Here is a 22,349-nt window from a genome sequence, read left to right on the forward strand (position 1 = left end):
CGGACATATGGCTTGCAGCATCCCACCAAAAAAATGCTCTGGCGGAAATTGGGAGAGACAGAGGAGGCAGTGGAGGAGAAGAGTGTTTAGAAGGCAGTAAGGCTAAATGGAGCCTCCAGTTGAAAACTGAAAATGTAGTATGTGAACTTGATTGAATGAATGTGGCAGAAGTGACCAAAATTAGTCTCTGCTTAACTTCCTAGCATGGTCTCGCACAGAGATTGTTCAGCAAAGAAGATGCTGTAAAAATCTACCAGCAAAGAAAGTAGCCTTAACAGAAGAAACACTAGGGATTTGGGAAACTTGTTTTGAAAAATGAACACTGTTTGAAGGAGACAAATAGACTAGCGTAGTAATAAATAGCATTAAAAAATGACCTTAAGAGAATGCTAAGTGCTTAAAAGTCAGGAAATGCCAGAACTAGTTTGTGAGAGCCATTGTAGTGCAGCCTGTTTCTAAAATAGTACAGTATCTTGTACATCTTTTACAACCTTCAGTACAAATGAATTATATCTTTTTGTTTGCTATTAATACTTGGTTTTCAGAGATGATTGAAGATATGAAAGGATAAGCAGCAGGAAATATGGCAAGGGTTTCTATTACTTTAGCTGCAAGCTGTCTTTTATGTAGCTATATAAAAACAAATTGCATGTATCGCAGATGTAGTCTTGACGCCAATGTCCTTCCTTATCAAAAGTGCACTGAGATGTTTTGGGCACTGAGGGATTGTGCCTGCCTCCAGCCCCTGGATGCTGCATTTCTCCCTCATCCCTGGGTTTCTTCCAACTGTTGAATATAAACCCTTAAGGAGGCCTCACGAAGTTTCAGGTTCCAGGTACGGTAACAGACACCAGACCAACAGCTTTCGGGATAAACAATCTATCTCTAAATAATAGTGCGGTAGCAAATACAGACCAGGAGTACGATTTTCTGTGTTGTTACAAGAAATGCAGTAGCTCAGTAGCACAATTATGCAGGTTGAAACAACAGCAAGTCTAGTAATTCACCAGTACTGAGCTAAACTTAATATCTGAGCATGCAAAGACCTGCAAAACCATGGCCATAATTATGATTATCAGGCAGACCAGCAAGTAGCAAGGCACGGCTTCCTTGGACAAGTGACTTGGACCAGCCAGCAGGCTCAGGGAATTCCCAAGTCCCTGATTGGGGTGTCCTCTTGTTAAGGCATGGAAACACACTATCAGGACTTGTTAATCAGCCATCACATCCCACCTCTGGCCTCATTCTGTGCCGGTTTTGGAGGCCAGACATCCCCTATAAGGCAGTACTGTCCCCAGATGCCCATCCCTGGTAGCTGCACGGTTGGGGAAACAATGATTACTATCAGCCTGTTGAGCTTGGTTCTGGAGATGTGCTTCCATGCAGTCTCCATCTTTGGTGACCAGCCTTTCGCCACCTTGCCGTCTTTTGTCATTTGAAGAAATATGTATGAATGTGATCAGAACAATGTGTATGTTCTTAAGAAGGGTAGAGTGAAGGATGTCTTCCTCCTGCTGGAAGCAGTGTTGTCTTCCTGTTTCTGCAGGCTGGGGCAATCTGGAGTGCAACTTTGGTGAGCAGGTAGCTGTCTGAAGGTTTTGTCTATCTGCCTTTCTATATGCAAAGTAACTGATGCTTGAATTAACCTGCGCTGATCCTGTAAACAAGATCAGGATACACAAAGGTGTCTGTATAAATTCATAAAGTAGTTCAGTTCATAGAAAGCTGTGTTCCTTTATAAATTGATAAAATAGTTCCTTACCTTCCAAATCCCTTTGTACACTTTGGGGGATTGCATTAGGAGTATATGTGGTGGGCTGACCCTGGCTGGATGTCACATGTCCACCAAAGCCATTCTGTCACTCCCCCCTCCTCAGCTGGATAGGGGAAAGAAAGTATAATGTGACTTACAATCATGGCTCCAGCACCTGGAGCACCTCCTCCCCATCCTTCTGCACTGACCTTGGTGTCTGCAGAGCTGTTTCTTTCCCACATTCTCAGTGCTCTCTCTGGCTGCAATCGCTCCTGCACAGTAACTTTTCCCCTTTCTTAACTATGTTATCCCAGAGGCGCTACCATTGTTGCTGATGGGCTTGGCCTTGCCCAATAGTGGGTCCGTCTTGGAGCCAGCTGGCATTGGCTCTCTTGGACACAGGGTAAGCTTCTAGCAGCTTCTGACAGAAGCCACACCTGTAGCTGCCCCGTTACCAAACCTTACCAATCAAACCCAATACAGGCTCACTTCTTGTTCCCAGACATACAGTTGGACAGAGACTGTACCACTTAGGCTCTTTTAAAGCTCTTGGCTTTGTCTAAATGCCCTGTAGCTGTAGTGATAGGTAGTTTGTTTTGGTTTTGTTTTGGTTTGTTTTCCCTCTAGCATAAGCACCTCTCTAGCAAAATGTAGCTGTTCATGCAGGTGTTTAAAAGCAAGGTGGAGGGGGGAGCAAACCCTGAGGGGTCAAGTTCTGGCAAAATTTCGGAAAAGAAGCAAGGTCTTTATACATTCAGTATTTTTAAAGAGAATTAGTGTACAGAACTTTATTACTGTGAAACAGCGAGGACCCTAAGCCTTTCTTCAAGCCTTCTGAGGTCCAGCTAGGATGAGTTTAACTTAATCATAGAAGAGATCCTCTTTCTCCATATGCCCCAATACGACCAGCAGAATGTCAATTTTTCTCTGACATGCTGTAGCTAATCACTGAATATGTGTTGAGATTGCAAAAATGCTTTAGCAATTTCGAAGTTTCGCATGTAGCCATCTGACCAGCAGCCTCTGCCTGACTTGCCCAGCATGGAAGCGGGCAAGACTGGGTAGCAATGGGTCTGGCGTTGGAGAACCAGTTTTGAAAGGCAGGACTGCCTTGTTAGTCAGAGGGGTTGGCTGTGTTGTGACTTGATACCTCTGGAGCGCTGGTTGCTGCACACCTGCATGCAGCCCTCTCCGGGCTGTGTGTCCACTAATTCTCCTTACTGCTGCAGCACGTTCCTGGTGAGCACCAGGAATTTTGTGGTAAGGCCAGGCATGCCAAACTGCGTTTGAAAGTGATTACCAGATGAGTAGAAAATCGAGTTCTTAACAAGATGGCATATTAGCAGCATGACCGAGAGGCAGATTAACAGCTGTGGGCATCCTTTTTATGCAGGTGCCTATCGATGGGGTCCAGGAGCCGCAAGCAGACGCTACCAAAGGGCGCTGCCTGCGCCGGACGGTGAGCGTCCCCTCCGAGGGCCAATTTCCCGAGTACCCGCCAGAGGGGGCCACCAAACTAGGTAAGTAGAAACCTTGGCTGCAGCGCATGTGTTTTGATTCATAGCGGCAAGCTGTATCGGCGGGCACTGCGTCCCAGGCAGCATCCTTTGAAAGGAGCCTGCTGAGGCGGGTAGCGCCGCACCTAGGTGGGGGTGGTGGAGGCCATGCGACTGCGGCATTGTTTGTAAATGTTTCCAGCAACATGACTTCCCGACGCCAGGATTTATCCACGCATAGTGAGGTTATTAGGGGCACGAGAGAAGCTGGGTTGTTGCTGCATACAGGAAGATTTGTAGCTGTGTTTGTAAGATTACTAAACAGCCCTGGGATTTACAACTGAGAGCTGCTGAACGTAGGTCAACAGGAATGCAGCTTTTGCAGATAGCTGTTAGTGGTTCACAGTCATTTTTAGAACTGTTAGATGGTTATGTTTTACCTCACTTTGAGTCTCTGTGGTATTTCCTTTGCTTCATATTTTCATAACAAGTACTGGATAACAGGTTTTTCTATAAGTTACCTCCGGCCTGTTAAGGGTGCAGTTCCTAAAAGAACGAACCAACTGCCTGCTGCTGTTGGCTATAATTATACGTGTTGAAATCTAGGGAAAGCAAAAGAAAGGGCAGGTAATAAAAATGACAGACAAAAGCTCTGTTACGGTAGATTCTCAAGTCCAGATTTGGCCCAATTTCCTTCTTCATTCCACTCCACCCGTTGCTGCATGAAGAGTGTCATATCAACTCTTTCCAGAAGAAGGGAAGAGTGAAGGGAGACAGCAACCACATGCAAGTGAACCCTTCTTTCTATTCCCAACCTATGCAAGCTTTCCTTGGCATAGTCTGATAGGACCGAGGAACAATTCTTCCTTAGTTCAGATGTGAAAAATATCAATCCTGGGAGACAGCAAGCTATGAGAAAATAAGTAACATGCATCTCTAAGCAGTGAAGCAGCCTTGAGAATATTGTTATCCAAAGTGAAGAGCAGGTAAGGTATTTTTTGTTTCACAGACTCAACTGAGTTTTATGCCAAATAGTACTATTCTGTGAGTATATTGCACACAAGTAATTAAAATCCCACTCTTCTAGACAGTTGATTAACACATTGCAACTATAGTACTTATTTATTTGTACTTGCCAATAGCACTATTTAACTCTTCTTTATTTGAGGAAGGCAGATAGGGTTCTTTTTTTGGATTTGATTCTGGATTAGAAGTCTGAAAAGAAACAGGACAGGTTGGGGATTTAGGAGGTAAAACTTGGGGACAAGTGACAGAACCCCTATTGGATTTGTTTGTGGAATTTCAAATACAGGTCTAAATGATCATCTTGTTTGGGACTAAACCCAGTATGCTTACACAGTGTTATAGGCAAAGTACTTCTTTCAGATGTGCGGCTAGTGAGATGAATGAAGAACCATATTGCAACCTGTCTGTGTTATGCAGTGAATATTATTTGCAGCTTTGCAAACTAGAAAGACCTTTAAAATCTAGGACTTAGATACCTTCCTTTTCTATACCATGTGCAAAAATGCATAGAATAATTTCTAGACTTCACTGAGCATCTGAATAGCTGGGAATCCCAGTGTTATGTTTTAAATGTAACCTTGTAACCTTCATTTTTCTTGAATTGCCATACAGAATGGATGACTGTGCTATTTGGGTATATGCCTTACTGTGTATTTTGCTACAATTTTAGATGCATGTGGCGTCTTGATGTATGCCTAACAAGAATGTATTAAAAGAGAAACTCGCATCCACATGGTCTTCTCCATATGACAGCTACAGCCGTATTGAATGCAGATGTCACAAAGTGTGTTGCTAAAGGAAGTGGGCATGCAGTGGGGGGGAAGACGACAGACATGAGCTGGAGAAAGATTGAGCAATGCCCATACTGTGAGGAAGGATGAGGATTAGTGGGAGGGAAGGTTATATATAATCTCTGATTGCAGCACCCTAGGTAGTTCCCTTGTTTTCACATCCTGGTTAGAAATGTCTCTTATCACAATTACAGAATTCCTGCTGATGGAAAAAAGTGGGTTGATAGCAAGCAGTGGGAATAGCTTTGTGTCGAGATGTTGAGCCAGAGGACAAACCAGTGAAGGAAGCCACTGAAAATCTTTTTATAAAGAGAAGGAAACAGATGGTGGCAGCCAGAACATATCACAAGCAGTACAGATAACAACTGGACTAAAATAGCTTTGGAATGGACACCAAAAGCTGAAAAGCGTAAGAGGCAGCTAAAATATCTAGCCGACAAATTGCTATGCAGAGCTGATAAGAATATCTAGCTTGTCCTAGGGAAGCATGTGCATAACATGGCAACAGCAGGCGTTGCATCTTATGATGATATCTGAAATTACTACTTTCAGAAAAGCTCCTTAGGGCTGGCTCTAGTGCAAAGGTTAAGGCATAGCAATGGCATTTGCTTTTTTTCCTCTAAGTAGGGTTGCCATACCTCTCATGATACATTAATTTATTTGTTTAAAACAAAACAGAAAAAGGAAAATCAGGGGATGGAACTTTTTCATGTGCAACACTACAAGTTATAACATACATACAAGTTATACCTTGTATGAAATGTCAAGAGTACCATATGAGGCCAATCTTTTTGTTAGTGGAGCAACTGGAACAGTGCGTGTTCTTCAGAGTCTCTGCATAATCAGCAGAAGTACCCATTCTGCAAATTTTTATGGCATTCTTTACAGCTTTGTGCACACATCTTGTAGCACCATTCCTAGGAAGTGTGTGGGAGAGAAACTACCCACGTTACAGCTGAGAAGCTGAAGCAAGAGATGTGTAACTCACCAAAGGTCAACATTAAGTTATGTGTGCTTTACCCAAGGGCTGTTGTAATCATTCTTGCCGTCTCTTTCATTTTTACCCTTGCTGCAGGGTTGGCTCAGCTGTTTGTGAGGCAGCTGCTGAACCACTATGGTTTACAGTCCCACATACTAAGGCAGACACCAATTTCCACATACTTCAGTACAGTAAGCCGTAATTTGTGATGGTTCAGCAGCTGCTAGAAGAGCAGCTGAGCCATCCCTTCTGTGCAGGCAGAAAACACTGTGGTCACCCTCGAATGAGAGCCAAAGGGGTGGACAAAAAGATAAAACACAAGATAGAAAGTGACTTGTTTAAACAGTGAAAGCTAATAAGATCATTTGAAAACTGTAACTCTGGAGGACACTTACTATCTACTGCTAACTTAAGAGCTTGCCGTCTGCTTGCAGACAGTGGAGAGGTTGTTTCTAATGTTGAAATTCTTAATTCCTATCTGGAAGGTATGCTGTACAGAGAGTTGTGTCAGCAAGCCAGCCATCCGTTAAATATATGCCATGAAATTTCCTTGGTACATAATCTGTATCATTGTAGTAATATCTCTCTGTGAGTGAATAGGCACACTCTAAATGTGTCATTAACTTGCTAGGATTTTACCTTGACAGCACTTACTCAAGGGTGCTTCCATTCAGAGAAGCTAAAAACGTAGCTGTAATTTCTCCCAAACTCCAGGTTGACAGACTTTTTCCTTCTTCTTTCAAGCATTACTTTCAATGGGCTAATTCTGTTATGAAGTGTGATATAGGCCCTGGAGACCAGCACTTAAATGTTGTAGGAAGAGGTAAGATGAAAAAAACTCAAGCTGGTCCATCTCTACATTGCCTCCATTTCTCCTTCAGATCCTGCTCTTTCTAGCATGTGTATTTTTTTCATGTTAGGGAGATTACATCCTTTGTAAAGGATCGTTGTTTATAATAGCATATTGGAATTAATCATTCATACAGTAAAAGCATGATTCAGATTTCCACCATTCATACTGTTTGACAGGCTAGTAACAGTTATTGCTTCCTTTCCTGAAATAATCTTCTTCTCTCTTACTCTGCTTCCTTCTCACCACCTGCTCACACTAAATGAGAGTTGTTAAGAAGAATATGTAGTGAAAGTTTTGATTCTGGCATCTGGGTGCATCTTTATGGCATTAACAAGAGAACTTTTTGCCTGCATATGTGAAAATATCAGGAAGGATTGAAAGTGAGAAAATGGTTGGTTTTTTGGTTGGTTTTTTTGTGGGGTTTTTTTTTTCTGGTTTTTTGTTGGGTGTGGTTTTTTTTTTTTTTTTTTGCTTTGCTTTTATTTATTTATTTTAAAATTATTAATTGGGGGTTGGACTAGATGATCTCCAGAGGTTCCTCCCAATCCTAATCATTCTGTGATTAGGAAAAAGCATCATCAAGGACAGAGTTTTTTGAGATTCTCTAGTGCTTAGAAAGGCTAGTGTTGATGCAAATATTTTCTTTTTGTATTTGGAGATGAAGTCACCTGAGAAGAAAATGAAGACCTTTTCATTTGTTGAAACAAGTTAACCCTCTTTTTTCTCAATCATACCTATGACTGCTGAATATGAAGGCTCTTGAGAAAAGATTGCTGAAGGCAAGTCTTGCAGCTTTTAGGAGCTTCTACCGGTGAGCTCTGCATGTACAGTATCTACTGCATGTTAATATCTATTCACCCTTGGTTAGATCTCTAGCTCATCTTCCAAACTTTTGTGCTAGAGTCACCTTCACTTCATCAGAGAACCAACTCGCCTTCAGTGCCTTAGCTCTCTCCGTAGAGCATTAATAGCTGTTACTTAGCTGCTGACCCATATCATGGCTCTGCAGCTATTCTCCCCATCCTTTGGTACACTTCCATCCATGCAACCTACTGTTATCATCTGTTCTCCTCCTTGGAATGAATCTCCTGTGCCTTGATGATGTTCTCTGAGTGTCTCTGTAAAGACTCTCTTTGCAATCACTAACATGGCAATGGAAGAGCAGTCATGCTGATGCCCTGTACTCAGTGCTGATGACATACTGAGAATACTGGGTCCAGTGTCAGGCACACCACTTGAATAAGGATGTCAAGAATCTGGAGATGGTCCAGCAGAGACCTGCCAGGGTCACTTTCCTGGTCACACAACTGTTACATAGTGGGCACCTGATCTGGAATTCTAGTTTGATGGTAATGGTTGGATTTTCTCAAACCTGAATTTCTTCAAGTTAAGCACGTAAGTGAGAGGGCTGAGTTTCAAAGTAACTGCAGCTATCGCTACCTTTTTCAGAAGACTGAGGCTGCTAAAATTGATTTTCGGTCTCTAAACAACTTCAGAAGTATACTTTAGAGCTAATAAATAAAATACATCTTCTGTACTATGGTGAACTACGTGTCCAATTTCGTAATTTGGTGAAGATGCAATTTGGAGCTTCAAGCACTGCTTTTCCCGATCCTCTGGCCTAGTTGCACAGTTGATAGATTTTCATCTTAGTGAGTACTACCTTTGTATTCCCTCAAGCTCATTTTTTCAGAAAATATTCCACTGCCTTTGGAAAATTCTCTGATCACACAAACACTGGAAGAAGTGATAAAATTGAAGCATCAATCTATTTTGGTGCCAGATCCATACTGCATTGCTATCAGGTGACCAGTTAGCTGTACAGAAATCCTGCCTCTGTACTGGTTTAGAAAAGGTTATGTCAGAGGCTTGGAAATGGAGTGAGCAACAGAAGATTAGTTAAGTGACGTCTGTTTTCACTGCTGCCTGGTATGCACCTCTTGCAACAGTTCCTGCAAGCTGCTGCTAAGCCCTCCTGTGTGGGGATGATGATACCAAGAAAATACACAGCCCGTGCTCTTCCTTCAGGTAAAAACTTGGCAGGAGAGAATAGGCATTAGCTAAAAGGATTTCTAGGCTTTTATTTCAGTAACTGCTGTTTCTAAGACAAGGTTGTTTGGAACTAAAACAATTCAAAGCTGAGCCTTGCTTTCTGTATGTTCCAGTTGGAATGAGTACTTTGTGATGAAAGAATAAACTGATTTACTCTGTGCTCACCACTCAGTTGCAATCTGCACTAAGGTTTAGAATGAATACCTGAAAACGATTACTATGGGGGGCAGGGGAGGGAGGGAGACAGTCTGTTTTGGATGAAGAGAGATTTTTTTTTTTTGTGACCTGGGTAGTGAAAGAATCTGCAATGCACCAATCTTTATACAGTAAAGATTTACTTAGGAAAGATCCAGGAATTTGAAATAATGGACTTCCTGTAACTTTTAGGAAAACTGTATGTTTTCACCTTCCACCACTTGACTTTACCTGAAAAAAGTATCTGTTAGAATGAAAAAAAAATGCAGTTTACAGCTTCGTGTATCTCAGTTGTAGGGATTTATGGTGTGTATTGGTGAAATAATTTTCCCAATAGCACTGTCTGCTTTTTTCCACCCTGTTGCTATGTGCAAAATATCTATCTCCTGTCAACTATTACACATGGCAGGGATGCAAAATAGGGCTTTGGGTTTAGCCCTCAAATTGAGGGGTTGTATAGCAGTATCTCTGGCAGGAAGATGGGTTCAGATGTGCTGACTTTACTTGTTTTCAGCTCTTGGGTTTGCCCAATTTGGGCTTGTCACGAGTGTGTTTGTGTGTACATGCACAATATACATGTGAGAGAGATTCACAACCTCCTCTCTGCAGACCAAGGAGTCTAAAGGATCAGACTGTCCATTGCCTTTAATGTTTAATTTAGCAACCCCCAAGGAGTGGTTTGGGGATTTATTTTTTTCTTTCTTTTTGACCTGTATGTGCTTTGTACCAAAAATCTGAATTGAAAGGTCCCTGACAGCTGAAAGGTGATACTTGAATGAGATCAGTACAGCAAGCACTGTTCTGTGCTTGCATGGTTTGACGCTGCTCGGTGGTGGCCAAAGACCTGGCTGTGTTTCTGTAGGCTGCAGGGGGGTATCGTGCACGTTTAGCTGCACAGCTCAGTTCTTCACTGCATTTCAGCCCTGGCCTGACAGTCTTTCCAGAACTCGTATATGGGAGCCTTTTGTGAGCTGATATCTGAAGCCTTTCGCTCACATAATAGCACAAACCAGGGTTTGCTAAAGACTTTATCCTGTGCCTGCTTCACTGTCTCTAGTGCATTGGGTCACAGTCTCCTAGTGCTGTGACTGACTGGTAAGATTAGTAGGGACTGTAGCTACTCCAAGATCAATTGAAATTCTAAAAATGTAACTGCCTTCAGATGACATGGTTTACCCATCATGCTCTATCCCAAAATGCAAATATATGTGAACCGTGAATCGTGTTTTTAAAAATCTCCTGTAAAATACAGCTCCCTTTGGGCACCATTTAAGAACCAGTGGACTACACAGAGAAACACTACTGTGCGAAAGTGTCCTGCTATCTTCTGCATCCACAGAAGAGGTTAAGAAACTTTGGGAGAAGCCCTGAAGTAATCTGAAATTTGGACAATGTACAGTGCAATTTGCCTGCCTTGGAAAGATGAAGAATTTAGACAACACTGCTTGAAATTAAAACTGACTCCAGGGAGGCTAAATGTAACAAACAGGATGCCTGAATCTCAATGACATTCCCCCTGGGCAATTGGAATTATTTGTGTACAGAAAATTGCCAAGCTGCTATCTTTTTCTTCTTCTATAATAGGGGCGAAGCCAAAGGATTTTTCTTTTGTTCTGAATGCCACTGCAACTTTATTCCCTTGCGCACAGATCATCTCTCCTAAAAGCCAAGTTTTATCATGAAGCGAATTTTATCTATTTGGATCTTAAACCTTTTTAGGGCAGAGATTAACAGGGGTATGAACACATAATCTTAACTTTCTAGTATTGACCTATAATCCATTAGGGTTTTTTTCCCCTTGGAAAGGTATTATTACAGCCCTGCCACTACTTCCAGCACACACAAAAAAATCACTTTAGAGGTTTTAAAATTTTGTTATGTGAGCATGAAGAACACTTCCTAAGTAGAGCCTGTTGTGCACTGTAGTAATTGGAAAGAGTTAGTAGCTCTTGGACCATCTGGGACAGATTTCTTGACTGTGTTCTAACCCAACCTCAGTTTATTATGAAGGAAGCCATCATTTTCCTTAGTTTTTTCAACAACAATAATAAAAACTTATTTATTAAATTCTTAAGAGAAAACTAAGAGAGACTATTAGATTATTATTATTATTAAGAAAACTGTTCTTAAGAGAATACTATCATGCATGAACTTACTGTGGATTGTTAAAATTTGTAGCTGCTTTTTTATAGTTGTTTGATCTCGTGGAAAAAAGTAATTACACTTCACCCAACCACGTACACTTGCCTTTTTTCCTTCAGTAACAACCATCTTAACACATAATGAAAAACTGAACTTCCTTCCCACAGCCTGAATTTCCTTAAGTCTTGTCTGGATTAATTTGAATTGGCAAACTAAATTTTAAAATGCTGGTGTAATTAAATCTGATTTAGACTTTGGTATTAGTTATGGAAGTAGTTGCTGATCAGTTTATTGCTACTTGACAATGCAAATATTTATGACATTGGATTAAGTGCATCTAGTTCGAAGTTTGTATGAAATTAAATACATAAAGTTCTCTCTACTGTGCAGGGGTGCACACACTCTTGTCTCTCTGCTTTACCACCCTCCTTGGTGCCAGGTCTATCACATGCTTGCCAGGTGAATTGATTCAACTTCACACAGTGGAATCATGTTCACGTACATATTGTGTTGATGGGTGAGCTTTGACTCTGATCTGGTGGATATTCCAAATAACCCTGCAGCCATGTGGTGGCTCCAACACAAAGGAGATGGTGGGAGCATGTTGCTTAAGGGAAAGTAGGAGAGCCAAGTTGTTTCCACTTCTGTGCTCTCCTCTAGTAGCAGCCTGGAGTTATTATAGTGGCTTGGGTGTAATATGAAGCTGCTCCCTGTGTTAGCTTTGATCTAGCCAGTGTACTTACAGTAAGAGTGGAGCCAAGGCAGCAGAGATTGGAACAAGGGCTGTGCAAGATTTTCAGAAGAGCTTGTGTTACTACCAACTTCTGCCACCCCTGAAGTCTGTGCTTTCACATTCTTACAGCTACTGTTACTTGAACTGCTTCTGGTATGTCTTTGTGCATTGCAGTTAGGGCACATGCTCTGATTTTAAAAACTGTTTAATTAGGGTTGCAGATTTTTCTGTCCAAGGCACAGCCTTAAGTTCCCCTATCTCATGCTAGCTATGCATACATCGTGTTACAAGTTCATCCAATTCTGTACATTCATGTGTTTCTGTAATCTTTTTGTAGTCCAAACTTCAAAACAAGAAAAATACACACACAATATTTGGTGGACAAGCCTGTACAAACAGTGGGGATTACATGTATTCCTTCTGGAGGATTATTCAAGTCATGTTTCCAAGAACTTTAAAGAAATAATTTGTTTTAAATAAGTGCCCTATGATGAGTAGTAAAACTATGTCAGGTTTTTTTTTTATTTTAATGAAGCTTGGGACTGTCAGTTCTGCTTTTTTTTTTTTTTTCTTTTTTGTTTTTCTTCCCTCCCCTTGGTTTCGTGTTGTTTCTAGGAGGTTTGAACCAGTCTTTTCTTCTCTCATACCTCCCACGTTTCCTCAGCGTACTCTCTCCATGTCATGGTATGTTGGATGTTCTCATAACAGGCAAATATGGAGAAGGTGGGTTGGCTGGTATTGTAGTAAAATAATCAGCCCTGTATCTTATCTCTAGAGTGCTGAAAACCTGTGAATCCTGGTATTTTTGTTTTGGCATTATGGGCTGTTGTGGCCTTTGGCAGGTTTCCATCTCTGCATCTGAGCTGCCTGTGCTGAAATGTCTCTGAAGGTGTTCAGTAAAAGGCTTTCGTATGTCTGCATAAAAAATGCTGAAGAACTTTTTGTGATTGCTGCCCTAGGATCCAGAGTTTTGAGGGATTTTCTTCCTTATAATTAGTTCTGGTTGAGGGTGGCAGAACTTACTAAGAAAGCTGTAACGGGCCAAGAAATCCATTGTCAGTTATATATTGTGGGGTTTTTTCCGTGCAAAACCTCAGGAGATTTGTTTTCCATCAGGCAGTAGTATGCTTACATCTTCAGAATCGTCTATGAACATGAGCTAATTAATCTCCATGATACCTCTGGGAAGTAGACAAGTAGAGTTTTTAAAAAAATAAAGCAGCAGGTTTTTCAGTGTTTCCTGTGCCATCTAGTGATATTTACACTTCACTGGGGCAGTGACACACCTCCTGTGGTGGAGCTACTTTTTGGCTATGGATGCATAAAAAGGTTCATAATGTATGAGGTGGCTTAGGTATTAAATTAGACTTATTCAAGCATGCAGTGGGTATTTTGCTAGCTTGCTATCCCTTTTGCAAGTGATCACTCCTTCGTAGCATCAGGGGAGGAAAGAATTATAACCATGATTTTTATCTGCAAAACAGACAAAAATGTTTCAGCAGCACAGCAGAGAGATAATTTACTTAAAAGAAAAATAATAAAGCCACAGAGGAAAAGTGGGCTATTGAACTCTGCTGGAGTTCATCAGAAACTCTTCTAACAGGCACCTCTGTGTCGCAAGCAAATCCCTGATTCCCAAAAGAAGTCTTGGAGATGGAGAGGACTATACGTTCTAGCAGTGATTAGTGTCCATTAAGATTCAACTCTATGTCCAGTAAAGTGCTTTTGGCTACAAGCTAATAATTCTTGATGCATATTTGAGACCACTTTATCTTGCGCATTACCTAGTGAAGGATTGAGGGGGTTTTCTGCTGCTTTTTTGTTTTATTTCTTTTCAACTCAGATGGAACTGCAAATATTTCCTTGAGTAGCAACCTTTATTTTCTTTTTTCAGTGAATTGGATGTAGTTTAGGTGAAAATCTGATCATTGAAAACTCCAGTCATCTCACTTGTTCCTTACTGATGGTCTTTTCCACTGTTATGTGGCATGTATGGGCTAAAACGGGTAGGAGGCAAATCTAGAGCAGTGCCTGCTGACCCAAAGATACCAGTGCTGTGCAACTAATGAGTAATTTGCTTCTGCAGTCAGCTTCGTTATACCCTTTGGCTGCAGGTGGTGTTGGGGATTGCTGGTCTAAAGGCTGGGAAATCCTAATGGAGCCTCCAGAGTCTGGTCACTTTTGATTGTCACTGGATTAGTACTCTGGTCTTGTTTTGACAGTGAGGGTAACATGTTGGAAGGAAGGATTTAAGGAATGGGGTTTGTTGTGTTTCAGAAAGACTGAATTTTGGAAGATATGTTTTATTCCTGCCCTGGTAAAGCATGTGGTGGTGGGTTGACTTTGGCCAGCTGTTGGCTGCCCATCCAGCTGCTATTACCCCCCCCCCACCCCCCACCAATAGGATGGGGAGAAAATAAGAAGGATAAACACGTGGGAACACAGGGAAACCAGTTACCAATCACTGTCATGGGCAAGCCAGGCTTCACCTAGGGAAAATGAATTTAATTTATTGCCAATTAAAACAAGTTTGGAAGAACAGAACTTAGAACACCACTGTCCCCCACCCATTTTGCCAACTTCACACCTCCATTCCTGACCCCTTGACTGCCTCCCACTGGGGTCTCTTGGAACTGCTGGAACTGTCACGGGGCAGCCCAGCCTGTGTTCACAGAGGGACTCCAGCTGCCAGCATCCCACGGGTGCCTTGGAGGCAGCTGAGGCTTGGTGTGGTGTTTCTGGACACATGGGCACATAGGGAAAGCACCCCTGTCCTCTGCTCTGCTGCTGGTCTGGATATCTGTGGGGGAAAAGAGGATCCACGCTGAAATGCTGTCCTCGTGTCGTGTCACTTCTGCCTCATGCTCTTGGTGGTAATGTGATCAATACAGGTGTATGAGCTGAATTTGGTACTTTTCCCTGGTGATGACACTATACTTAGCGCGTATTACAATAATACAAATTTATTCAGCTTATCAGTGCTCTAAGATGTTAGAAAACCTAATGATGTTTCTTAGTTTTTGAATTAATTTGAGTCCTTTGCAGCAGACTAAGTAGTGGAAACTTTGCTGAACACCAGATAGACAACTGGTGTTTTAGATAAATAGACCTGGAATATGCTGGATGATTTTATAGTACCTTCTTTCTGTGTATAATTCGGCATTTTAGAAATTTTCTGTGAGCTGGGTGTTCCTATAGGTACTTCTTACTTTAGTTCAGATACATTGTAGGAATACAGACTTTAAGTCAACATTAATTTTATTTTTTTTTTTTTTTAGGTCTGGCTCATTTTGGTTGGGGTTGTTTTTTTTTGAGGGGGTGAGGGATGTCATTTTTCAGGTTTGGTTTTGGTTGTTTTTAATATGTTCTGCTCAAGTGCTTCTGCTCTGCTAATAGGTTTTTTCAGCAGCTACCTCTGGAGGCCAAAGCTGTAGATGCCTGGTCTGAACAGCAGCAGTGGAGCTGACCAGGAACTAGTTAAATCATTACATTGACATTTTTCTTGAGATACTGGGAGGCAACCTCATGTTCTTCCCATTTAACAGGCCTTTTTTAGTGAGAAGACGACTTCTACATTTGTTAGTAGATTAGTTATTTGAAGGATAGTCACGTGGTAGTATCAGGGGTTTTTTTAATAATCTTTATTCAGTGCCAAAGTCTTTTGGAAACAACTTTTATTCCTAGACTTCGTGAATTGCATTTCAGATTCCTGAAACTGGGTGGATTTCTAGAATCCCTCAAAGTACTTGTATGGTTTGCCTTTTTCTTTCCTCCCCTCTCACTTACGTATTTTTTAGTACCATCCTAATGCACTGTCTCTTCCTAAGTCTTTGGCAGGTGTATTTGCTCGGAACACCGCCTTCAGCATTTCAGAAATCTTTTTTTGAGGTGGGTACAGCAAGTTTTATGGTTGACAAAAATAGATACCAGGACTGAACCTTCCCACATCACTAAAAATGGCTTCTTTGGAAGAGATAGGCAGACTATGGCCTATTTAAGAGCTGCATCCAAAGTTTTAACCTTTCTGTTTGAATCTGATTTAAAGCCAGGTTTCCAAAATGATGTGAAATGACAAAGTAAAACATGGAAACAAAAAAATAGAAATGTATCAGACAAATGTGAAGGGGAAAAAAAAAATAAAAAAAAAGGGAGGAAGAAAAAAAAGCTGGAATTTGCCCATGAAAGCATTAAAACTCTTTGAAGATATCTAAAGAGTAACTTTAATGTCCCAGTCCTTAATTTTTCCATCTTTTCTATCATGCCCTGTGGTATACATGAATTGTCCGATGTTGCTCCACCCTCCAGGGAGATGCTTTTCTGTGGTGCTGCGAATGTATTTGGTACAGTGCTCTGGAATGAAGTGTTCTATATAATTACCATAGTATTTGGGGGTTTTTGTGGAGCAGGGACAGTGAGAGAGAGGAGATTGCAATTGCTTATAAGTTCTTGCAGCTTTTTCACAGAATCTGGCTCAACTGAGATCATGAGACTGTTTTGCCCTTACCCTTTCCGGTAATTAGACATTTCTAAGCAGCAGGTCAAACCAATTTGTCTTCTAGAGGGACTGTTTATTTTGTTATACTGCTGTTAGTGCCAGGGTTTTTTGGGGGGTGTCTGTTTTTTGAGCTGCTGTTCTGTTCTAGTGCTAATCTTGGTGAAGGATCCCTGGGTGTAGTTTAGTGATTCGCTTTAGAGGGCGAGGGAGCAATTATAATTTTCTGTTATTTATCTTGCAGTCAGTATTGTTTAAGCACGCATTCAAGTTTCTTTCCCAAGGGCTACCCTGTGCTTTCATGCAGACTTCTCACGTGAGCCTTGGCAGGGGGTAGGATGACCAAAGCTACTGTTTCTTCCAGAGGAAACACTGAGGGTGTGGAAGGTTGTTGCTTAAGAGAATGTAGAGAAGCTCATCTGAAGTGATCCAGCAAGGAAAAAGGAGGTGGGTAGCATTAGTGGAAAAAAGGGCTGAATTAAAGGGGAATATTGTGTTGCAAACAAGCAGCAAAATTAGTGTAAAATGGGTATGTTCCCCCACCACCACCACCAAGAACTGCAGAACGTAGGAGACAGCAGGCAGCCTCTTAGCTCTTCATGGGCAATTTTAGCCCATTTAGCAACAGGCTGAACAACTTTGCGTTCCTCTTGTGTGTGTGCTTGTCTGCTCTGGTCCTCGACTGGCAGGTGGGATCTGCTGGGAATCAAACCGTGGACTTTTAAACTGATCCAACTTGACACGCTATTCTCAGCAGGGGTATTATAATGTGTAAGGAACATCACGATGGCAGCAGTAACCAAACTGTGTAAGCTTTTGCTTCTGTGCCTTAAAAAGTAGCTTTTGTCTTTTCATTTTAGAGCAATGCTATACCTGGAAGTTCAGCTCTCAGCAAAATGAAAAAAGAACAGAGCTCAGGAAAAGGCTTTTGGTACCACACTTCACCATTTCACTTTCAAAGCCATAGATCTTAGATTGAATTTTTTTTAATTTTTTTTAATTTCTTTTTTTTTTTTTTTTTTTTATATGGGCAGTGCAGGAAACAAAGAGGGGGGAAGAGTTCATTGTTTCTTTAAGAGACTCCAGGGCTTTTTTGGTACTGCATATTTCCTAAGCTTGTAGAAACATTTGAAGCAGGGAATCATCTTCAAATAAAGTGCAGTTTTGTCAGACACTTTCAGACATAGTTTCTTGTTCAGCTGACAAAACCATGTTTTCATCTTGACTGGCCTCTTGTAGTCTGGACAGTGTATGCAGTGATATGAGGCTCTTAAGTTTCCCTGTAGCTGATTTTAGACTTGGAGTCAGCTGCTTGAAATCCCTGAATTTTCTCAGCATGGGATGTGTTTTTGCTTAACAGGAGTCTCCTCCTGCTCACACCCCCTTCCACCCCACCCTGAGTGCTTGCGCTGTCTCTCAGCTCCCCCACCCTCCCTTGGGACAGGAAAAATGAAGTGTCTACCCATCCCGGGTAGATTATGTCGCTGTTTTGCAGGGAGGACAGCGTCCATCCCATACACTGGGAGGGAAGGCAAGCGACCGAAGGGCAGCTATTGTTCAACTTGAGCTAAGGAGCTGAATAGAGAGGCTTGCGCTTGACGGGCTTCGTCTCTGGCTTTTCTGCATTCCAAACCGTCTGAGGCAGAGAAAACAGAGCACGGGAGAGAAGTATGCAGAGGCTACGCTGACATTCTGGTTGGCATGGTGGCAAGACCATGGTAAAGGTATTAGGATTACCGCAGAATGCAGTTCACAGGTGAGAGAGATCCCTTCTGACATGGTCCATGCAAACAGGGGACTGTATTGCTGCAATATTTCCAGTGAGGTGGGATTGGATAGGAAGCACATAGTTTTTTGCTGGATATTTGAAGTGGCTACACTTAAAGCAGTTAGAAACTTTAAAGATTTTTTTTTTTTCCTGTGTTGCATGTCTATATCAACTCTTTTTTTCATTATTTCAGTTTTATACACAAGTTTTTAAAGAGATATTTACATGGATTTAATGTGATGAGTGGAAAAGGGGATTATTGGTACTTTTCTGCTCACTAGTCCAGAAATTACATGTTAGTATTCAAACACCATGTATATGCGAAGCTGAGAAACACATTTTTGTAATGGATTTCAAAATCTAGTTTATTGCTACTTAAATCATTAGGTTTACTTTTCTCCTTCTGCCTGAAAGCCTTTACTTACCTATCATAACTCAGTACCTTTTTATATGACATTGGATTTCTGCGTAAGGCCAGACGTCATTCTTCAAGGGCACACTGTAGGAATATTTTTCACCGTTTACTTGTGGCTGGCATTGCATGATGTTTTCAGCATATATTTCCAACCTTGCTTCCTGTCCTTCAGCAAGTGACGGTAAATCAAAGCAGTTCAGGGAATCCTACAGGTTGCTTATAAAAACAAGAGGATTTGTTTTCTTTTCAATATAAAGGGCACTGCCTTCATAATGCTGCTTGCTTTTCTAGCAGCTTTTGTCTTAAAATATATTGTTAAGTGATAGCAAGCTGGAAAACATTTGAATTTCATGCCTTTTGATATAGTTAAACATTTTTCAGTAGCTACAAAAGCTATAAACGTTGTCCATGGAAACGGAGAATGGAATCTCCTGAGCTAAATTTTTTCTACCTTGGAAACATCCTTTAATAGGTACTGATTATGAAGTCCTTCTTGGTAATTTTCTTCCTCATCTGTAGTCCACAGAGAATACTAATTTGCTAACTTGGAGAGACTGTTTTTGTTAGCCTGAACCAATGAGGTAGTTCTGCAGCTGCTTTTGAATTACATGATCAGAAAATGAAAACCTTCTGCCTTAGCTGGTTTTGAACAAACACGTTTCTTTCAAAAACCAGCAAACTTTTGGCAGACTAATCAGAGAAGCTCAAGACAACAGAATCGCAGTCGTTTCCAAGTTTCATTTAGGTGATTTTGTAGTGGTTACCAGGAGGTACCCTTTAGAATTTCCTGTCTGTTTTGGGGGCTCTTTCATACGATTAACACGTTAATAGGGTAGTGAATTAAAAGTACGATACTAGGGAGTTGCAGAAGGCAGATGTGAGCAACGACTTACATTCCTGCAAATTCTTCATGTTTTGCCTAGCTTTATCTGCTACTCTGTGGGTGCTCTCGCTCTCTCTTGCTCTAAAATCTGTGAGGAGGGGAAAATGATGTAATTGTAAGGAATACTTGAGGTGACTTCTGTCAGAAAGATCTGTCATGGCTCTTTAAAGCTCATGGGAACAAATCAGCTTCATTTGTATATAAGCAGGAGGAAAGGGCATGCTGGTATACTGAGGTTTGACCTGCTCCTTACCATTTTCTGATATCTGGGAGTAAGTATTGCACCAGCTATGTAATACTGGAAGTTAGAGAATTCTGTGATGCACCGAAATACAGGATATGGATGGCATTTGTAAATGGCTCATTGGCATCAAGAGGCAGATTCGTTTTCCAGCCTGTAGAGGTACGTACCTTTTCAAAGCTTTAATTCTCCACAAAGGGAATACTTAATTTTATCTAGATTTCTTGGCTAATTGGTATCAGACAGCACAAATGTTTTCTAGGAGAGCTAATAATGGTGGGATTTGAAACTGGGCCAATGGCAGAAGGGAGATCTAATGATCCCCTTCCATTTAATTTTCTACATATATGGGTGACTGCCTCTAGTAAGGGAGAAGGAAATCTGCACAAGAAGTTAGCAAGCAAATGATGCAACTGCAGTCAGTGCTTACAATTTCAACGGTATTATCTCCACATGTTAAATGGTCAATAGACTTCAAGTATATATGTTATGGATTTAATGGGAAATGGCACAAAAATAGTCATGGTAAATGTAACTGCAGAAATGACTCCTGCAGAAATTACACAACTCCTGTCGTGGAGTTGTGTAATAGCTGGTTATCTGAGCAGATGATGGCAGCTACGACTAGCTATGTGAGTCTGTATAGTTTCCTTCTGTAGCTTGACCAGTGCTGCTCCTTAGGCGGTGGATCTACTGTGATGACACACTACATTGCACTTTTATTCTCTTGCACCTGCGGCATGCTCGGCAGAGACTTTAGGAGGGCAATGGTGCGACATGGATGCCTGACAGAGAAGTGCTAATGCATTTGCTTAGAGTAGGCTTCTGGGCAACCTTCAGAAGTGGCACCAACCGCAAGCATTCAGAACTGCAAGTCTGGCTTAGAAAGTAGGATATCGTTAATTTATTTTTTTTTAAGCTCATTTTCCTGGTTCTTTTAATCCTTTTTGGGGCAGGCTTCAGTCAAATTTTCAGGCTCAGTTGTACTCAAACTATGGAGGCTGGGTCCTTTTTCTAGAATAGAGGCTGTAATTGTCTCCACATTTGTTTGATTCCAGGGGTAATGGTTACAGAAAAAAAAAAAAGCCAAAGGTACAAAATACGGTGTAATTCTAATGACAGCTTTCACAGCATTCATGCTTTTAAAGCCCAGCCCTGGTATGTCTTAGGGTCAGTCTAAAATGTCAGCTATATTCTCCAGGGGAGCTCTCTCCAGAGTGTCCAAGAAGAATCTTTAGGATACTGCGTCAGTCAGAAATTAAGCCCATGTCCACAAGATGGAAGACTTGGTATGTCCTTGTAAAAATTCCTTACACTATACAGTCTCTTACCTTGCTTCACCACTGAATTTGGTTCCTAATTTGAAAATAGATTTAAAAAAACCCTCCATGTACTACTGCCTTTCTTGTACTGATCTCTAGTGTTTGGAAAGGCCCGGAGCTTTGGCAGCTGCCTTATTTTGATGCTTACATAGAGATTAACATAGTATTCCTATAAACACAGGTGGAACAGAGTAGCAAGAGGGAGTGAGACAACATGATTCATAGGCAGGGGTAGGAAATCATATTGCTGGCCATAACCACTCGTTCTTCAGAATGCTCCTGCTTTTCTGCTGCATACCTGGTAAGTGCAAGCTGCATGCTTTCAAGCTACTAGACACTAAAAGTTTTTTGTTGGTGGTTTTCTGCCTCGTTATCTGGTGGTAGAAGTGGAGGTTATTGTGAATTAGTTGGTTTTGGTTTGGGTTTTTTTTTCCCCTCTTTTGGTCTGTGCCAATCAGAGAGTTCACCTCCCACCTGATGATGTCGGCAAAACTGCGGTTTCTTGACATATAAAGGGAGCAAGCAGTGACCTCAGGGTGGAGCAAAGCTCCCTATTGGCACAGCACCCTCAACCCTGCTCTGCAAGAATTGCAGGTATTTAGCTTGTGCTGAAAACAAGCAAGTTTAACTCGTTGTGGGAGTGCTACATAAAGCTGTTACCATGTACTAAAACCTTGTAGGAAGAGGGTAAATAATGCTTAAGTTGGTGGAATGGTATGGCAATTCTACGCTATCTGAGCAGAAGCGTGGTTGTATGGCCAGTAGAATAGCATATATTGATCACATTTAATTGCTTCCCAAAATACTTTGGAGCCATTTGTGTGGGTCATAGGCATTCTGATTCCACCAGAATGTTGCAGACTGAATGATGTTTAGTTCTCCCTCATGTGAAACTTTTTCACAAAATTGTAGTTCTCTATTAATTGTGTGATCATATCTAGTCACAGAAGGCAAAAAACCCCAACCAACCACCACGCAAACCCCAGCCCTCTCTAAGTTGTTCTTTTGTTTGTTTGCTTGTTGGATGGCATCCAAATAACATTCTAAATAAGAAAAATAAATTTCTGGCTGTTTCCCTGCTCTCGTTGAAAGTATGTGCCCAAGGAAAAACAGTAGGTCAGAAAGTAATAGAAGAGACCAACATGAATGATGGTATTCCAGCAAAACTGCCTTAATCAATTATTCTCACTTGAATTTTTTTTCTGAAT

At 41.3% G+C, this 22,349-nt stretch overlaps 1 protein-coding gene across 5 annotated transcripts in view; it reads left to right on the forward strand.

Moving 5' to 3' along the window:
* The window catches only part of RASAL2 (RAS protein activator like 2), a 186,766-nt gene that overhangs the window by 90,605 nt on the left and 73,812 nt on the right, over positions 1 to 22,349 (forward strand). For all 5 annotated transcript variants that reach the window (XM_030495124.1, XM_030495125.1, XM_030495127.1 and 2 more), the window contains exon 3: positions 3,147 to 3,273. In XM_030495124.1, the coding sequence (XP_030350984.1) occupies positions 3,147 to 3,273 (127 nt within the window). The remainder of the gene's footprint in view (positions 1 to 3,146; positions 3,274 to 22,349) is intronic.

Source organism: Strigops habroptila, chromosome 8 (assembly GCF_004027225.2).
Source record: "Strigops habroptila isolate Jane chromosome 8, bStrHab1.2.pri, whole genome shotgun sequence".
Lineage (NCBI taxonomy): Eukaryota > Metazoa > Chordata > Aves > Psittaciformes > Psittacidae > Strigops > Strigops habroptila.